The sequence below is a fragment of the Pelodiscus sinensis genome, chromosome 1 (genome assembly GCF_049634645.1).
Source record: "Pelodiscus sinensis isolate JC-2024 chromosome 1, ASM4963464v1, whole genome shotgun sequence".
Classification (NCBI taxonomy): Eukaryota; Metazoa; Chordata; order Testudines; family Trionychidae; genus Pelodiscus; species Pelodiscus sinensis.
In genome coordinates this window covers 58,978,447-58,995,448 of record NC_134711.1, presented here as the reverse complement: position 1 = coordinate 58,995,448, position 17,002 = coordinate 58,978,447, and the positions used below count along the sequence as shown (strand labels likewise).

Sequence of the window (17,002 nt, the reverse complement as noted above, 5' to 3'; positions counted from 1 at the left end):
GTTTATCTCTGTGAATTGTAGAAGCTAAGGTGATTTTATAAATGGTCCAGTACAAGCAAATATACAAATCAAAGGTAAAACAAACACTTCCCCAACCCTCTCCTCCCACCCTTATACATGTTTGCTTAACGTCTAAGGACACAATTAAAACATCAGAATGTTGAGGTTACGGATCTCATTGCAAACTTCTTCAAGGACAGGCTGTACGGCTATTGATTCTTAACACCAAAAAATATCAGGTGGTATATTAGGCAGTACCTAAATAAATTGGCCTGAATTTTGGAGGGTCATATTTGAACATATTTTTACCCCAGAAACCACAAATGGAGTTGTAGATGCTCAGCGTGTCTGAAAATTAATCCACAGACCACTTATTTATATATCTAAATGTGAATCTAGATGCCTAACTGACCTAATATTTCATGTACCTATAAAGGTGTGTGTGTGTGTGTGTGTGTATCTCTCTCTCTCTCTCTCTCTCTCTCTCTCTGTGTGTGTGTGTGTGTGTGTGTGTGTGTGTGTGTGTGTGTGTGTGTGTGTAGGGTTTCCTATGTCATACATCACAAAAGCATTGAATGTAAGGAGAGTTCTCCTCTGACTATTCTTCCATTCCACATTCCCAAACTGGTCTATGGATTATTTTGTTTTGGTCTTCAACCACATATGGGAAGAACTCACACCTCTTTCTTTCAGAAAAATAATTCTTTCTTTATGTCTCTTTTTTCTACATCATAGGTCTTCCAAAGTATTTATTTTCAAAGGCCTTTCCAGATTTGTCTTCTCAGAATTAACAATTGTTGATGTACTTGAATGAAATGAATGTTATTTATTTATTTCTATTTGCTTTTGCTGACACAGAATATTTTGCAAAATTTAAGTATGTTTAAATCTTTTCCCCTGACATACTGTGTTTGTTTTTCCTTCTTTGATATCATGCCTTTCTGATAATGGAAGTTATCTTTTAGTTTCAAAAACATTTTTGGTCATTCTGTATATTCCATGAATCCCAATTTTGTTTGATGTAATTAATTCAGTTACAATGTAGTACCTGACATATGTTTGTTTCTTAGGCAAACGTGTAAAACTCTGCAAGTCCGAATGGAGAAGTAGAAAAAAGAGGTTTCTGCTGTGCCTGATGACAATTTTTGATTTTTCCACATACACAAAATATTCTGGCTCCATGCTGGAGCACTAGTTGTGATGAATCCTAGGCTTGGTCGGATTCTAAGGAAGGGCCAGAAGGTTCGTTGAGGAATAAAGAGTCAAAACCACTCCAGAAATGTGTTCCAGCCCTGGTTTATTACTCTCACAGCAGCAGGTGTGTACAAATACAGGTTTCCACAGTCTTAACTGGATTTGCTGTACCTTACACTATATTGTGGTTACATACAGTGCTCCACATTCCCATGGTCCTTGGGTTACTGTTAGGAAGACTAATTGGGTGTATCTTCAGGAAAGATGATCTGCTCTTCTGCTAAACAGCATAGAGGTATCAACCAACTGCCTTCTAGGGTCTTTCCTCCACCTTTAATGATCTTTCCTCACTCATTCTGCTCTCAGAGGTAGTGCAAACTCCTTGAACTTGAATTGGGCAACAATATACCAATATTTTACTGGAAGGGCCCTGGGACCCTTTGGATATGAGAGCAGTATGAGAAGCTACATAGAGCAGAATAGAAGAATGAAAATGGCACTCTGAAGACATAAAATGCCTGATAGGAAGTAGCTCTTCATTCTGCACTGGATCACTCAGAACTCCAGAAAAATTGTAGGGGCTTTTCCTGTATTTGTAAAGACTAGTAGAGGCTGAATACTTTTGTTTAAAAACAGCATTTTAGATAAAATACTGTGCAGCCCAGTGCAGTTTCCTGAAACATATGCAGTGCTCTAAAATGAATAGCAACTTGACTGTTGTCTAAGCTTTAGCAACGGCTTAGCAAATACTATGACTGAGTGGCAAAGTTCAGGGTAGGTGTCAAACTTTCCCAAAATTCTGACGCTTTTTTTATCTGAGGTTTTGATCTGAATCAAGTTTTTAAATTAAGAGTCCAATTCTGCATTCTTTGCGCATCACTTTTCCAATTGAAGCACTAGTGTGCACTCAGTCTAGAATACAACCATTTGCTTCCTAATGGAAGGCCCTAAAGAATGGAATTTGTACAAATCTAGTCCCTGACCAATCGCAACTAGAAATAATTTATTAAATTCAGGAAAGATTTGATGTTTGGTGTCTTCAAAGACACTGGAAACTTTAGAGCCACTTGGATTTACTGGGAAATGTTATTTCTTATATGAAATAAGCTTTATCTACTAGTTCAAGCTTAGAACAGAACAGCAGGAGACCTAGATTTCTCTCTTACTGACTTACAGTGGGACTCTTAGGAAACTGCTTAGAACAAAATTTTCAAATTTAGTTAGCTAAAATTTTGAAAAGTGACTATGTGAGCTAGTCACCAAGGAGCCTAAGTCTCATTAACAGTTAATTAGCCCGTGTTTACTGCAAGTATCTGAGTAAGTAGCATGATTTTCAGAGGTGCTGAGCATGTGTAAATGTAACTGCAGTCACTCAAGTTTGAACATTTTAGTCTCTGTGATTTTTCCAAACTATATATCATGTCTGTAGGGGTATGTCTACACTGCCACCCTAGTTCGAACTAGGGTAGCTAACATAGGCATTCGAACTTGCAAATGAATCCTGGGATTTAAATATCCCGGGCTTCATTTGCATGTTCCCGGGTGCCACCATTTTTAAATGCCCGTAGTTCCAACTACCTGCCCGCGGCTACACGCGGCACGGACAGGTAGTTCAAATTAAAGCTCCTAATTCAAACTGCTGTTAAACCTCCTTGCAGGAGGAATAATGGTAGTTCGAATTAGGAGCTTTAATTCGAACTACCTAGTCCGTGCCATGTGTAGCCGCAGGCAGGTAGTTCGAACTACGGGCATTTAAAAATGGTGGCGCCCGGGAACATGCAAATGAAGCCCGGGATATTTAAATCCCAGGCTTCATTTGCAAGTTCAAATGCCTACATTAGCTATCTTAGTTCGAACTAGGGTGGCAGTGTAGACATACCCTAGCAGACCAGGACAACAGCCTTGGTCACCTGAATCTCAGCTCTGTCCTTTAACTAGTAGATGAGGCGTACGCTAGGAAAGTTTTAGTTGAATGGTGTTAAAGTTTTCAGAGCCTTTGAAACACTTTCCTGAGCTCCCAGGGACTTGGTTGCCCACAGTTGGACAAATGTAAATCTATATATACCTACTGTATAGTATATCTCGATTTATGTGCTTAATTGTAGACACTCACATGTGAAAAATTTTGTCCTTAACATCTCTGCATTCCACTTTCTCCACTTCTAAAAAGGGAACAATTAAATATTTATCTCACATGAGTGTAATGAGGTTTAGTTAATTAACATTTATAAAAAACCTTATGATTCTCAGATGCAAGGCATTATAGTACTGCATAGTAGTAGAATTATATCAGTGAATGCCTTCCAATCTCCTAAACTGATCTTTTTCAGAGTGGATGAACATGCACAAGTGGCAGTACAAACTGTCATCTGCTTTCATGAATTGCATATGAATGATAATTTATGGCAAGCACACTGTATGGATTTCAAAGTTCCAAGAAGTAGTGTATGTCCATCTGCTCAAAAGATTTGTTTCTACCCTAAATCTTCATTTGCATAGTACAGGAAACTAAAAACCATTGACAGACATTTCTGGTTGTGCAGACCCACAGTGATTCTGAATTCTAATGCTACTATTAAGCTCTGAAAAGAAAAAAGTGGTTCTTCCCCTATAAATGTGTAAGTCGGTTGGGTTTATTCCCTATTAGGAAAAGTGCACAAATGAATTGTTTTTATGAGCCTCCATGTTTTGGGGAAATGTTAATGCCTTGCTATGAATGTATGAACAAGAATTCAGTAGAGAAATGGAAGGAAGTTTACTGTGTTCACATAACAGAGGTCCTCTTTGTTGCAAGATTACAGAACTCTGCCTTCATTCCTAACTATTACAAATATATTGGAAGGACACGGTATAATAGGCAAGCACATATAAATGATATCATATGAAAACATAGGATAGCTTAGACTATATTTTTTATCTACATGCCTTGGTGAATCACATGAAACTTGGGGTACATAGCCAGGAATTTCTGTAAAATGTCTCTTCCTTTATTTACTAGAAAGAGAAACTGGCAGCAATTCTTATACTTAGATTGCCTAATGTTGCATTATAAAAGATTCTTGCAAGCCTTTTCTTTTAAGAAGTATTCATGGTTTCATGGTTTGTAACAGGCCTTAGAGATTCCTCCTATCAGAATATGAGGCAAGTGCCATTTCTTTGTCTTATGAAATTCCATTTATATTAGGTTTTAAAACATTAAAGTATTAAAATTATTATATGAGGGTATGTCTACACTACAAAGTTAATTCGAACTAACAGACATTAGTTCGAATTAACTTTCATAGGCGCTACACTAGCGCTCCTCTAGTTCGAACTTAATTCGAACTAGCGGAGCGCTTAGTTCGAACTAGGTAAACCTCATTGCACAAGGACTAAGCCTAGTTCAAACTTACTAGTTCGAATTAAGGGCTGTGTAGCCCCTTAATTCAAACTAGTGGGAGGCTAACCCTCCCCAGCTTTCCCTGGTGGCCACTCTGGGCACCACCAGGAAAACTCTTCTGCCCCCTCCCAGCCCCGGAGCCCTTAAAGGGGCACGGGCTGGCTACGGTGCCCGTGCCAGGTGCAAGCCTGCCAGCACCCAGCCAGCAGACCCTGCACCTGGCACACCATGAGCCAGCCACCCGATACCCCCCAGCCCTCCGCCTCTTCCCGGACCAGGCTGGCAGCTCCCAGGAGCCTGCCCAGGGCCGCAAGAGGCGGGCACCCGCCTGGGCTAGTGCAGACATCGTGGAGCTCGTCGACGAACTCCGCAATAGGCACAGGAAAGTGGCCGTCTAGGGCAGGAGAGCTGCCAGCCTGGCCACCCAGGAGCAGGTTTGCATGAAAATGGACGTACTGGGTCAGACCAAATGTCCATCTAGTCCAGTAGCCTGTCTGCCGACAGCAGCCAACCCTAGGTACCCTGGAGGGGATGGACCAAAGACAGTGACCAAGCCATTTGTCTCGTGCCATCCATCTCCAGCCTTCCACAAACCTTGGGCAGGGACACCATTTCTACCCCCTGGCTAATAGCACTCCATGGAGCCAACCTCCATGACTTGGTCTAACTTCTCTTTAAACTCTGTTCTAGTTGTAGCCTTCACAGCCTCCTGCAGCAAGGAGTTCCACAGGTTGACTCTTTGCTTTGTGAAGAAGAACTTTCTGTTATTAGTTTGAAGCCTGCTACCCATTCCTTTCCTTTGGTGTCCTCTAGTCCTTCTATTATGGGAACTAATGGAGAACTTTTCTTTATGCACCCTCTCCACACCACTCTTGCTTTTATAGACCTCTATCATATCCCCCCTCCGTCTCCTCTTCTCTAAGCTGAAAAGTCCCAGTCTCTTTAGCCTCTCTTCATATGGGACATCTTCCAAACCCCTGATCATTTTAGTTGCCCTCCCCTCTCCCAGCCTCTCTTTTCCCCTCTCCCACCTCTTTTTCCCAGTCTCCCCCAGTTTTGTTCAATAAAGAGAGATTCTATTTTTGAACACACATGTCCTTTAATTTGTACATCAGGATGGGGGGCTAGGGAGGGATAAGTGGAAGGAGGTGAGGGAGGAATGGGGTACGTGCCCCCGATGGGGAGGACTGGGCTGGCTCTGCAGGCTTCTCGGGGTGGAAGTTCTCGATTGTCCCCTCCCACCGGATGGCAGCCTGTGGCAAGTGCAGCCGGGGTGATGGCCGAGTGCTGTGATGTTCCACGTGTGGGCACTCAGGGTACTCCAAGCCAGGACTGCTTTGCAAGCGGGGAACCCCTGAGAACTGCCTGTCCGGGGTGGGGGTCGGGTCCCTTTAAGTACAGCGCTTGGCTAGCCTGAGACAGGAGCTCCATGCTCTAAGTCCTCATCTGATGCCCTGCCGGCTCTGCTTCCGGCCATCCTTAACCTCTGTTCAGGGTCCACTCTGTGTGCACATGCTAGTTCAAATTAGCAAAACGCTAATTCGAACTAGTTTTTAAGTCTAGCTGCGCTAATTCAAATTAGCTTAGTTCGAATTAACTAATTCGAACTAAGTTAGTTCAAATTAGCGCTGTAGTGTAGACATACCCTTTGATATAAAGTATTAAAAACCATCAGTTCCCTTCCCTCACTTTTGTTTCTCAGAAAACTGTTGATTGTCTGCCCAAATTACTGAATATTCTCAGGTTAGATCCCTGGAGCAACAGCATCACCCCACACTCCTCTAGGAACATCAGAAGGTTAGCAAAGTAGCTGTAGCAGGGTTGGAGAGAAGAGAGCTGTGCTGAGTTGCCCACATCCATAAATGGCTTTAATATTCCATTAATACTCTCCTGGGAATAGCATTAACTTCTGAGGGATGGGAGACAGTAAGAGAGAGAAAGAATTACTACATTTTAACATACTGTTTCCCCCTCACAAAACCTCTGCCTTATGCAAGGCACAGGGTTGGCTCACAGGGGACAACTTTAAAGTTGCATAGGCAATCATAAATCTGGCAAGTCCTAATTTTTGCCTGCTCAACTTTGCAACATCAATAACACTCTTCTCGTATAATTGATGTGTATAAAATATAATGAATGTAGTAAAAAATCAAAAGAACTTTCTATCAAAATACTGATGATGCTCAAAGTATTGTACAAAATAGCTGATGAACACAGAATGGTCCAGTGTACACTGATTTCAAAATACTGTGCACAGTTGGCTGACTACTTATCTTCTGATATTATTAAATTATTACATGAAAACAATTAGATGTGTCTATTACACTTATAAATCCCCCTTTGGCTAACAAATACATATGGTTGTATTTATGATTCCAGATTCATAGGCATTTATGTAAAAACCTACTCTACCATGTCCTCCACTTCTTACACTCACAGGAATAAATGACTCTAATGCAAATAATCTTCTTGAGTAAAGATGAACTAATCATGTGAGTTAAAGGTTGCATTTATGGGCTTGCTCTTGCCCTGCAGATGTAGGGAAGTGTGAGCCTTGGTCCTGGGCAACTAGGAGCTGCTATATTAGATATTCATTTCCAGGAGAGTGTGCTACACCTCAGTCCTCGGAATTCTCATGAAAGACAGCTTTAATACGTATTCAGGGTTCCAGGGCTGGAATCTCCCCAGAGAATATGCTGAATCTGTGTCTTCCCAGTCAACTGGTTATGCCCCTTCCTGGCTAACAATACCAATTTTTTGGGCTGCACAGGATAAATCTGAGGTTCAGTTCTATGGCATCTTCTGAAGCTTGATCTATATACTACATGGATAAGTGAATGTAAGCTGCCTTGCATTGACTTAGCTGTGGAAGTGTTTTCACTTACATTTTGTTCTTGCCAATGTAAATGCCTCTCTATGTGTCAGTTTAGTAACATCACCTTTTTGTAGGACTCCTTTTTGAGTTTGAGGTCATTGAAGATCTCATAGGTATAGCCAGGGTGGTCTCTTGGCATACTGCCTATCTCACCACGGAGAGGTCACAGTTTATGTAATTAGGTTGATGAAATGTCATTGTAGATACTGTGTTGCTAATATCGACTAGTATTGGCTTTCAGAAACCATCCACAAGCTTGCAGATGGGGTGGGGGACAAAGAGGGCAACTGCTTGTACCCTATGGCCCAGTGGTAGTAGTGGCCACAATCCTGGGCCCTTTAAATTGCTGCTGGAGCACCATGTCGAGTGCTCTGGGAAGCACCAAGGACTGCTGGGAAATACACACCGCTCTCCGGGCAATGCTGAAGGCTGCTTAGCCCCAGCCCTGCCACTTCTGCCCAGAGCCCTACCAGAGGATGCAGAGAAGGCCCCCCTGCCTTGCCTATAAAATCAGTATAAGTGTTCTGGTGAGGAGGTGCACCGCTGACCCAATGAGTGAAGTGTGCACACACATAAGTGATTTAATAACTTTGATAGCTCTATGCTAATTAGGCTGACATTTTTGTAGGGTAGATATTGCTTCAGGTATACTAGTAAGACACCATGTAACCCAGGACTGAATCTGACCATAAACTTTTCCACACATGTATGAGGAACTATGTTAACGTTCAGTTTTACTAAATTACATAATGTTGTTTAAAATAAAGCAAGTTCACGTACCATTACAGCCAACTTACAGCAGCCATCCACCAATTTAAATTAAAATGTCTGCAACTGCAGAGTAATTATTCTTTAATTGCTCATTTAGAACATAGAAATGAAGTCTAATTTGTTGTATTCATAACATAACAACTGTGTGAAAAAGATATTAGCATAAAGAGAGCAATTATGTACCAAGTATGAACATATTAATTCAAATACATACTTAGAGTGTTAAAGGTGTTATGTCCTTTTTCCCATTAAGCAGCAGAAAAGTTAATTTTCAGATTTACTATTAAATGAAAAGTTGTTTGAAATTGATTTGTGCCCATTTGGAGTGTTACTGTTCTCTTAGGATTTGAAAGATTGAGTGTATACTGCTGTCAAATCTTGTTTTTCCATAAAAAACTTATTGGCACAATACCCTGGCTTCCAGCTGCTCAGATGAAAAGCCTGCACACTATCCAAAACCAAACATTTCTGTAAATAACACAGATAGATATTCGCTAAAATTTAACAGCTTCTTTAGGAAATTGACTTAAGCATGCAAGGGATCTATTCCCCCTTAATGAGTGTGTGTGTGTGTATGTGTGTATAACTTCCATTAACGTTAATGAATGATGTGTGCTTACTCATAGCAAGAGTTGAATGCTCCATAAAGGCAAATAGAGACCACTGTATGAGTCACTCAGATTAACAGGATGTGACCCGCAAGTGAAAAGAAAAAAGGAGGACAGGTGGAGTAGCATCAGTGCTGGCATGGGAAAGCAGTAAAAATGCCAATGAAATAACAGTAATGAAAAAACAAACTAAAAAAATAAACTCAGTGAGTCTTGATTTCATCTTCCATATGAACATGATTGACACCCAGTGCAATATTGTTTTGCTGTACTGTACAACGGATTGTCAGAAAGATGTATTATAACACTGTCTACACTGTGAGTCCAAGAGTTAGTGGGTGCTACCCAGATTTAGTGGTAGATATTTTACAAAGACACCTGTCTTTTCATAATTGTGTGCCCAGTCCCAGCAATTGTACATCCTCTGTTAAAACAGCCATGTAGATGTGTAATAGGCCATCTGGGTGTGAAAATGCTCATTTTGCTATTTGTTCTGTGCAATGGCATAGATACCTTTGGTGTAACAAAAATAATAATTAAAGTTTGCATGTACATTGCTAAACACATTCAAAGGCTTTTGACCTAGAAATCAGAGTATAAAATCATTGTATCTGTAGAGCAACCCATATGGTATAGTAGTATTAGAGTAGTACATGTGATATATAGCTCTGCAAAATTGATAATTTCATATTATTGTACACCTTTTACCACCTCAACTGTGTAAAACATGACCCTGCTACTGTGAAATAGCAAATGGTGTTAAACACATTCAAAAATTGGTACACCAAGACCTTGGTTTATTTAGTCTCATGGCAAATACTCAAGGAAATTAATTCCAATGGTTATAAATCTGTTGACTGAAACACAAAAAGGTGTGTGTGGGGGGGGGGGAGGGGGGGATCAAAGCCAGACAAAAAGCCCTGAAAAGAAAATTGAGTGATTGTGCAAAACAAATTTAATTAAAATCTATCAAAGCCTCTTTTTAGAAAGGGTGAATCTTGGTTAGTCTCTTATTCTGTCAAACAGTCCTTTTGGGTAGGGAAGAAAGGATTAGTTCTGTTACTCTGTTTTGAGCTGGGAATGATAATCGCTTTCCTAGTTTTGACAGAAGACAAACATAGAAGGAAGAGAAGATGAAAGATAGTAAAGAGGGGAATTATGATTTTTGTTGATGTCCTCAGGATACAAATCAGCTGGTCATTCATGAATGGATGCTCTGTGCTGGCAAGTTGGTCACAACAGCTGTTGCTGTGTATCCTAGCTTGCCTCACTGGGCAGGGATAGCATCTGGTTGGTCTGGTCAGGTCTCTCTCTTTCACTGGTTCTTCTTGGGACAAACAGAGTTGAATGGGTATCTTATCTCTCTGTACTGGTGCCACGTGGTATAGTTGATTTTATGGCCAGGGGAGGAGGTGGAGGGAAAAAAAGGGACTGATGAGAGAGAGGAAAACAATAGACTCTCACAAGTAGCAGGCTGGATTCCTTGCTGGTGGTGGTTGAATGCCCTCACTAGAGTGGAAGGGTCTGGATGTTATGGCAAAAAATCTTTCTTTCTTTCTTTCTTTCTTTCTTTCTTTCTTTCTTTCTTTCTTTCTTTCTTTCTTTCTTTCTTTCTTTCTTTCTTTCTTTCTTTCTTTCTTTCTTTCTTTCCCACAAGCCTCTTTTTTAGGCCCCCTCCTCCAAAGAGAGATCATTGGCAGAATGATTCCATCTGCTTATTATTTTATCAACTATTTAGGCCTAATTTTCAAAGTATCAGTTTTGGTCCATTAATTCCAATCTCCTTTTCCTCTTGTTTGCCAGTCATAATTTTAACACAATTTTGGGTGATATCAGTTTAAATTAAGACCATCTTTTAGTCTTCTTCTGAAATGTTTTTAAAGCAGTTCTGTGTAACAGCCATTGAAGCAATTCATGAACCCTTTACGCACTTTCCATTGGTGTGTTTGCCATGATACTAAGCAGATTGATGTCACATCAAACTCTCCACCTTGTTTAACAGAATTCAATGTTAGATGGTTTCAGGGTCATATTAACCCTTTGATTAGGTCCATTTGTTCTATCTAAATTAATACATCATCTGCCTGTTACCCAATAATCTGCCTCCTAGAGATACATCTAAGCATCCCACATCTCTGAGCACTTTCGAAGACCTGCCATTGGGAAGGGGAACGTTACAGGAAAGTTTCCTTCTCTTCCTATAACTCCATTCTATCTAATATGGATAGAACTCCAGAGTCTTCTCCCACATTGCTCTTGTCTGAGGTTCTGGACATACAATAATCCAATATACAGTATTCCAGCAACAAGTTTAAAGATTCCTCTATGGTGAATTTCAGGGCCAAAATATGTTTGTCAGATTTGTATGACTGCAAAGCTAGAACTTGTGTTCTTAATAGCATAAGGTTTTCTCAGTGCTAAGGAAGTTAGAACAGAATGCACACTGAGGTCATTATCATTTCCATAGGGCCCCGCAAAATGTAGTCAATTTTGATCAATTTCATGGTCAGAAGTTTCATTATTTCAGCTATTTAAATTTGAAATTTCCCAATGTTGTAATTTTAGGGGTCCTGACCCAAAATAGAGTTGTGGGGGTTCTCTGCAAACTTAATGGGGGGTGGTACTGATATCCTTACCTTTGCACTTCTGCTGGCGGCAGCACTGCCTTCAAATCTGTGCAGCTAGAGAATGGTGTCTGCAGTCTCGGAGCCCAGCTCTGAAGGCAGAACTGCCACTATCAGCAGTGAAAAAGTAAGGCTGGCATAGGCTACGTCTAGACTACATGCCTCTGGCGACAGAGGCATGTAGATGAGGCTACCAGGCATAGGAAAATGAAGCGGCAATTTAAATAATCGCCGCTTCATTTAAATTTACATGGCTGCCGCACTGAGCCTTCAAACAGCTGATCAGCTGTTTGTTGGCTCAGCGTGGTAGTCTGGACGCACGGGTGTCGACATCAAAGGCATTTGTCGACCACCCAGGTAAATCTCATCCCAGGAGGCATACCCGGGTGGTCGACAAATGCCTTTGATGTCGACACCCGCGTGTCCAGACTACAGCGCTGAGCCGACAAACAGCTGATCGGCTCAGCGTGGCAGCCATGTAAATTTAAATGAAGAGGCGATTATTTAAATCGCCGCTTCATTTTCCTATGCCTGGTAGCCTCATCTACATGCCTCTGTCGCTAGAGGCATGTAGTCTAGACGTAGCCCTAGTGTGGTACTGCCGCCCTTCTTTGCTGCTGTTTGTAGAGCTGGATCCTCAGCCAGCAGCCACCACTGTCCAGTGGCCAAGTTCTGAAGGCAGCATCCCAGAAATAAGAGTGGCATGGTATGCGATTGCTGCTGGTGGGGTGCTGCCTTCAGAGCTGGGTGCCCAGCCAGTAGCCATTGCTCTCCAGTTGCCCAACTCTGAAGTCAGCACATAAAAAAGGGTGGCAGTATTGAGACCCCTATAATAACCTTGTAATCCATCTGCCACTCCCTTTTGAGTCAGGTTCCCCAATTTGAAAAATGCTGATCTCCCTCTGTGAAATCTGTATAGTATAGGATAAAAGCAAACAAAAGATCAAATTTCATAGGTGGAGACCAGATTTCATGGTCCGTGACTCATTTTTCATGTCTGTGAATTTGGTAGTGTCCCAGTCATAAGAGTCCTCTCACCTATCCTGTATTGACCCTGGTGCACAAGATGTAAACAGCCAAGGCCATTCAGTACCTGCCTTCTTTGGGGAATCTCGCATTGCTACTAGGATTTTGACTCTCCAGGCAGTCCATTTTACCATTTTAGAATAGGCCTGTTTAATTTACTACTATTGCCTATATATTTTTCAAATTAAAGTAGCATAAATCTTCCTGGGGAATGGATCTGGGGTACGTAGGATGTATTAACCATTTTTATTTTTTGAATGCACAACACAATGATATGTTGCCTGACTTTTGTATTAATTTTTTCTTTTTTTTAAAGAAAACTGATCAGAGTAGAGTCATATGAGACTGCACCAGCCAGTGCAAACACTGTAAAATAAAAGTAGTGTAATAAACAAACATGTATCATAGAAATCACAATGCACAATTTTATTACTGCTTTTCTAATGCAAATTCTAGAAATTACCCAATGTTGAAGGCAAAACTAAGTAATGAAACTCCTAAATCAATCCTTTTAAAATTCTGCTCAATGTTTCTGCTCTGCAGAGCTGACAAGAGCTGTATGCAAATGATTTTGCTGAGGGCAAAGGAATGCTTCATCATTAACAAGCATGACCCTTCTCTCTATGATCAAAATGTAGAACATATGGCCCTTGATGTGATAGACTGTGATTGTGACCAATCCAATGCATTGCTCCTGAAGACGAAGGATAGTGTCTCTTGACACAATTGTATATTAAAAAGTAACACAATCATTAATTGTATCCACTGACACAGCAGAAATATTCCTCAAATTAATATTTCTTTAATATGACAAGGGCTGTTTTTTTAAACATCTTATGTTTAAAAAATACAAATCAGACACAGGAAAAATCCAATTACTGTACTGTGAAATATTTTGTTTCCTGCCTGCTTTCCCTGTGGTCCTTCTGGTTTATGTTAGCTTGGGTGAAAGAGCTCAAGAGAATTTTTTGATAGCTGTCGTATGAACAGTGAATAATAGGGTAAACATAGCTGTTGCTTATGCTATTTGTGCTTTTCTTCTCAAATGCTCCTCCCCCACTAAATTATTACAGCTTGCCTAAATATAGTTAGTCTTTAACAGGGTAATATATTTGCATATAGTATGAAACCATGAAGAAATAAGAAACAAATCTTCACATCACCCTTTCTGTTCAAGCCCAGCCAATAATAGTGTTATGAAAGCAGAGTTGTTACAACAGACATCCAATTTCAGTTGGAGCTGATGGAGATAATATAGAAAGCTCCTGTAAAAATTCATATTTCTGTCTGAGCAGGGACTGATATTTTGTGACCCATGGAATTTTGTCAAAACAGCCTCACAATTTTAAGCACAGTCACAGTTAAGATAACAGCTTCCCTCAGGTCCCTACGAGGCAAAACACCGAAGTTTTATTTAAGCAATGAGTAACCCCATTTTGATATCAGTGGGACTAATCACTCACTGATAATGGTGCCCACCTTAAGTGCTTCCTTACACTGTGGTCTCATAAACCATTTGCACAGCATAAAACCAGATGCTATATCTAAAATTTTGTTACTCTTTAATTTTCTTTCTCTGTACAGGTAACTCGATAGCTAAAGACAACTCAAGTCTCTCTCCAGGTTGATAATGCTAACGTAACAGGAATGCCATATCTGCAGGCAACCCTTGAAGTGAGTTTACACTGCTGGGGTGCATTGGCTTGTAATCAGCAACAGCTTGAGATCAAAACGACTGGAAAGTCATTGTGAACTTTTTTTGTCACAGAGATTTCAACTGACTGAACGAGGTACATTTACAAAATTGCACTTGCTGAGGAATATATGGCAGCAATCTAAAGTGGTGATGCTGAGCAGATGTAGAAGAGGCAGCAATCTTTTGGGTTCTCCATTCCGGACTGACGGCTCTTCATCTGTGCAAAAGCAGTCTTTGAAATGCACTGGTTCTTTCACTCTGAAATGCTCCCTGGTTCTACGTACAAATTGCTGGTGGGACTGCACACTACTTTAATCAAATTTATGTTGCAGAACTTGTCCTCTGGCATCACGCAGCTGTAGACATTTTTATTTGTATTTCTACTCTTGGACCTCTGAAAGGCTACATGTTTCAACATCTTGAAGTTGCTTTTGTTATAGGAATGGAAATATATATCCATTGTTAATAATTATTGTTGACAAGTAATAGTTATCAGAATACATCAATCATATAAGAATGTATAGCCAACCTGACATGTTTCCCTAAGGCTAACCGACTACTGTAGCTCTTTGGCAGTTTCATTATAAGTATTTTATACCTTTAAAATATACATTTCCATTTAGTTTGAAGATGATGGGTGTTTCTGGTATGTCCTTTACTTTCTTAACCTTAAGTCCTTCCAAGTTGACAGTAAGCAGTAAATGACATTAGCTAGTCCTTTTTTGTAAAGGTAGACAGGGATGCATGCAAGTTTTACAATTCTGAGATTGGATGGCATTAATTCAGAGTTTCTTTTAGTAATTTTTTTTTAAATTATCTCTTGCTTGAACACAAGTACTATCTGATGCTTATGTAGATGTCTGCTCAGCCTGTTGATAAGAGGAAAAAATATATTTTACCCCACATCTGCAATTCATCAATGTTTTGCTTACAGTTATGCAGGCCAAGCTTCTTGTCCTTTTCATAGTCATTTCCACAAATTTACATTTTTTTCGTATTTTCTACTCCTGTAGCATTTTTGCAATGTGCTGTTCTATGAAAACCCTTCATATTTAAAGGCCTTAAATATATATGAACATTATTTCTAAGTTATTACAGAATGTATAATTTTATACTCCATTTAATGTATCCAGTACCACTGGTAATGCTAAGACAAAGGAGCTCTGATACTTCATTGTTGTGCTGTATTGATGCTGTCTAAGCATGCTGACTAAAGAGAGAGTTATCGAGTATGCTTTTTGTCTAAATAGAGACAAAGACCATAGAATCTCCGACCTCAAAATAATTCTGTAGGCAGTCTCATTCCAATAGCCTGCATGGTTACCAGTATCTTTAAAAAAAGGGGGAAGACTTTTTATAGTTACAAGCCATTGACATGGCTAATTAGCTATAAATTGGGTTCCCCATGATGGATAAACACCTTGGAGTGCTCTGCTTTGTCACAGTATCCTAGGATCTTCCAAAACTATTTCATCACCTCTCCCATATTATTGCACAGGAGAACTAAAATTTAATGATTGTTAGGAATAATTTGAGATGCATATTTTATCATTGTGCTGCATAATAATAAAAATGTTGGCAGGGAAAGATTCTTTTCTGATTAAAATTTAATTTGGATAAACTATAGCACCAATAGCTAGCTCAGTTTTTTCAAATGGATTAATATTGTATGGATTTGTGCTAAAAGAACATCTTAAGGAGAAAAATAATTCTTTGGAACAGTATAAATTATAACTGTGTAATTTTGTAGAATATGAGTTTAGCCTTAATCTGGTCAAAATACTGCATCATGCTTCTCAGTGTTTGTTTCCTTTTACTTTGTTCTCAAGATCAACACTGAAAATACTGTATTATATACAAGTGTAACACATGCTTATCAATAGGTGAAAATAAATGGATTTTCAAATATATTGAATAGATTATTTGCAGTAGATTAATGTTGTGACTATTTATAACAAGTGAATAAAATTGTGATATCTACTTGAGTCCCCTGTATGGATATGCACTTAGAAGATTGGTTCTGTTCACCCATAGAAAAATGGTTTTTATCACCAGTGGAAAAAATGATCATGGGCTATATTGATTTCATGTTTCTTTAGAAAACACATAGAACAAATTATACCATTTTCAGTTTTTGAGAAGGAAGGAGTTTGAAGAGATATGTTAGCATATTCTTCTGACAAACACTGTCATGTTTCAAATGATAAATATTAGAGTTGACCAAAATTCAGAATTTCCATTCTGTGGAAAACTCTGACATACAAGCATGTGGTTTGGGGAAAAAATATTACAATTTTTTACAGATGGGAAATTCTGAAAAAAAAAATCAATTTTTTTGACCAAAATAAAGCATTTAGACATTACCAAAAAAAATGTTGTGCTTGGGTCTGTTGTTCTGAGCCCAAACATTTTCTTATGTATCAATTAAACACTAAATTGCATTATCTTATTGAGGCACATTGCCTCATGGGAGTTATTGATTAAAAGCCTGATGTCCCAATTCTCCCACCTCCACTCACATGGACTAGGCTCCCTGTTTGAACCGTATCTCCTGAATCATGTGACTCACACCATGCAGCTTAGTCTCAGGGGAAATCTAACTTTCACTATGGAAAATGGAGTCCTCCAAAGACTCCAGCCATATGAAAGAATGGGGACCAAATTATAATGCCCATAAAGCAACATTCAGGTAAGGAAATACTCCTTAATACAGGCAGTCCCCGGGTTACGTACAAGATAGGGACTGTAGGTTTGTTCTTAAGTTGAATCTGTATGTAAGTCGGAACTGGCGTCCAGATTCAGCCGCTGCTGAAACTGATCAGTTTCAAC

At 39.7% G+C, this 17,002-nt stretch overlaps 1 protein-coding gene across 5 annotated transcripts in view; it reads left to right on the top strand.

Moving 5' to 3' along the window:
* TAFA2 (TAFA chemokine like family member 2) overlaps window positions 1-16,158 on the top strand; it is a 292,914-nt gene extending 276,756 nt beyond the window's left edge. For 2 of the 5 annotated variants that reach the window (XR_012904378.1, XR_012904379.1), the window contains exons 5-6: window positions 1,071-1,318; window positions 14,062-16,155. Coding sequence is in view for 1 of the 5 variants with exons in the window: in XM_075930749.1 (XP_075786864.1) it covers window positions 14,062-14,073 (12 nt within the window). In the remaining 4 variants the exon portion in view is untranslated. Of the gene's footprint in view, window positions 1-1,070; window positions 1,319-14,061 lie in introns of all 5 variants that reach the window. The other 3 variants (XR_012904380.1, XR_012904382.1, XM_075930749.1) reach the window with 3 other exon arrangements.
* The last annotated feature ends 844 nt before the right edge of the window (window positions 16,159-17,002 follow it).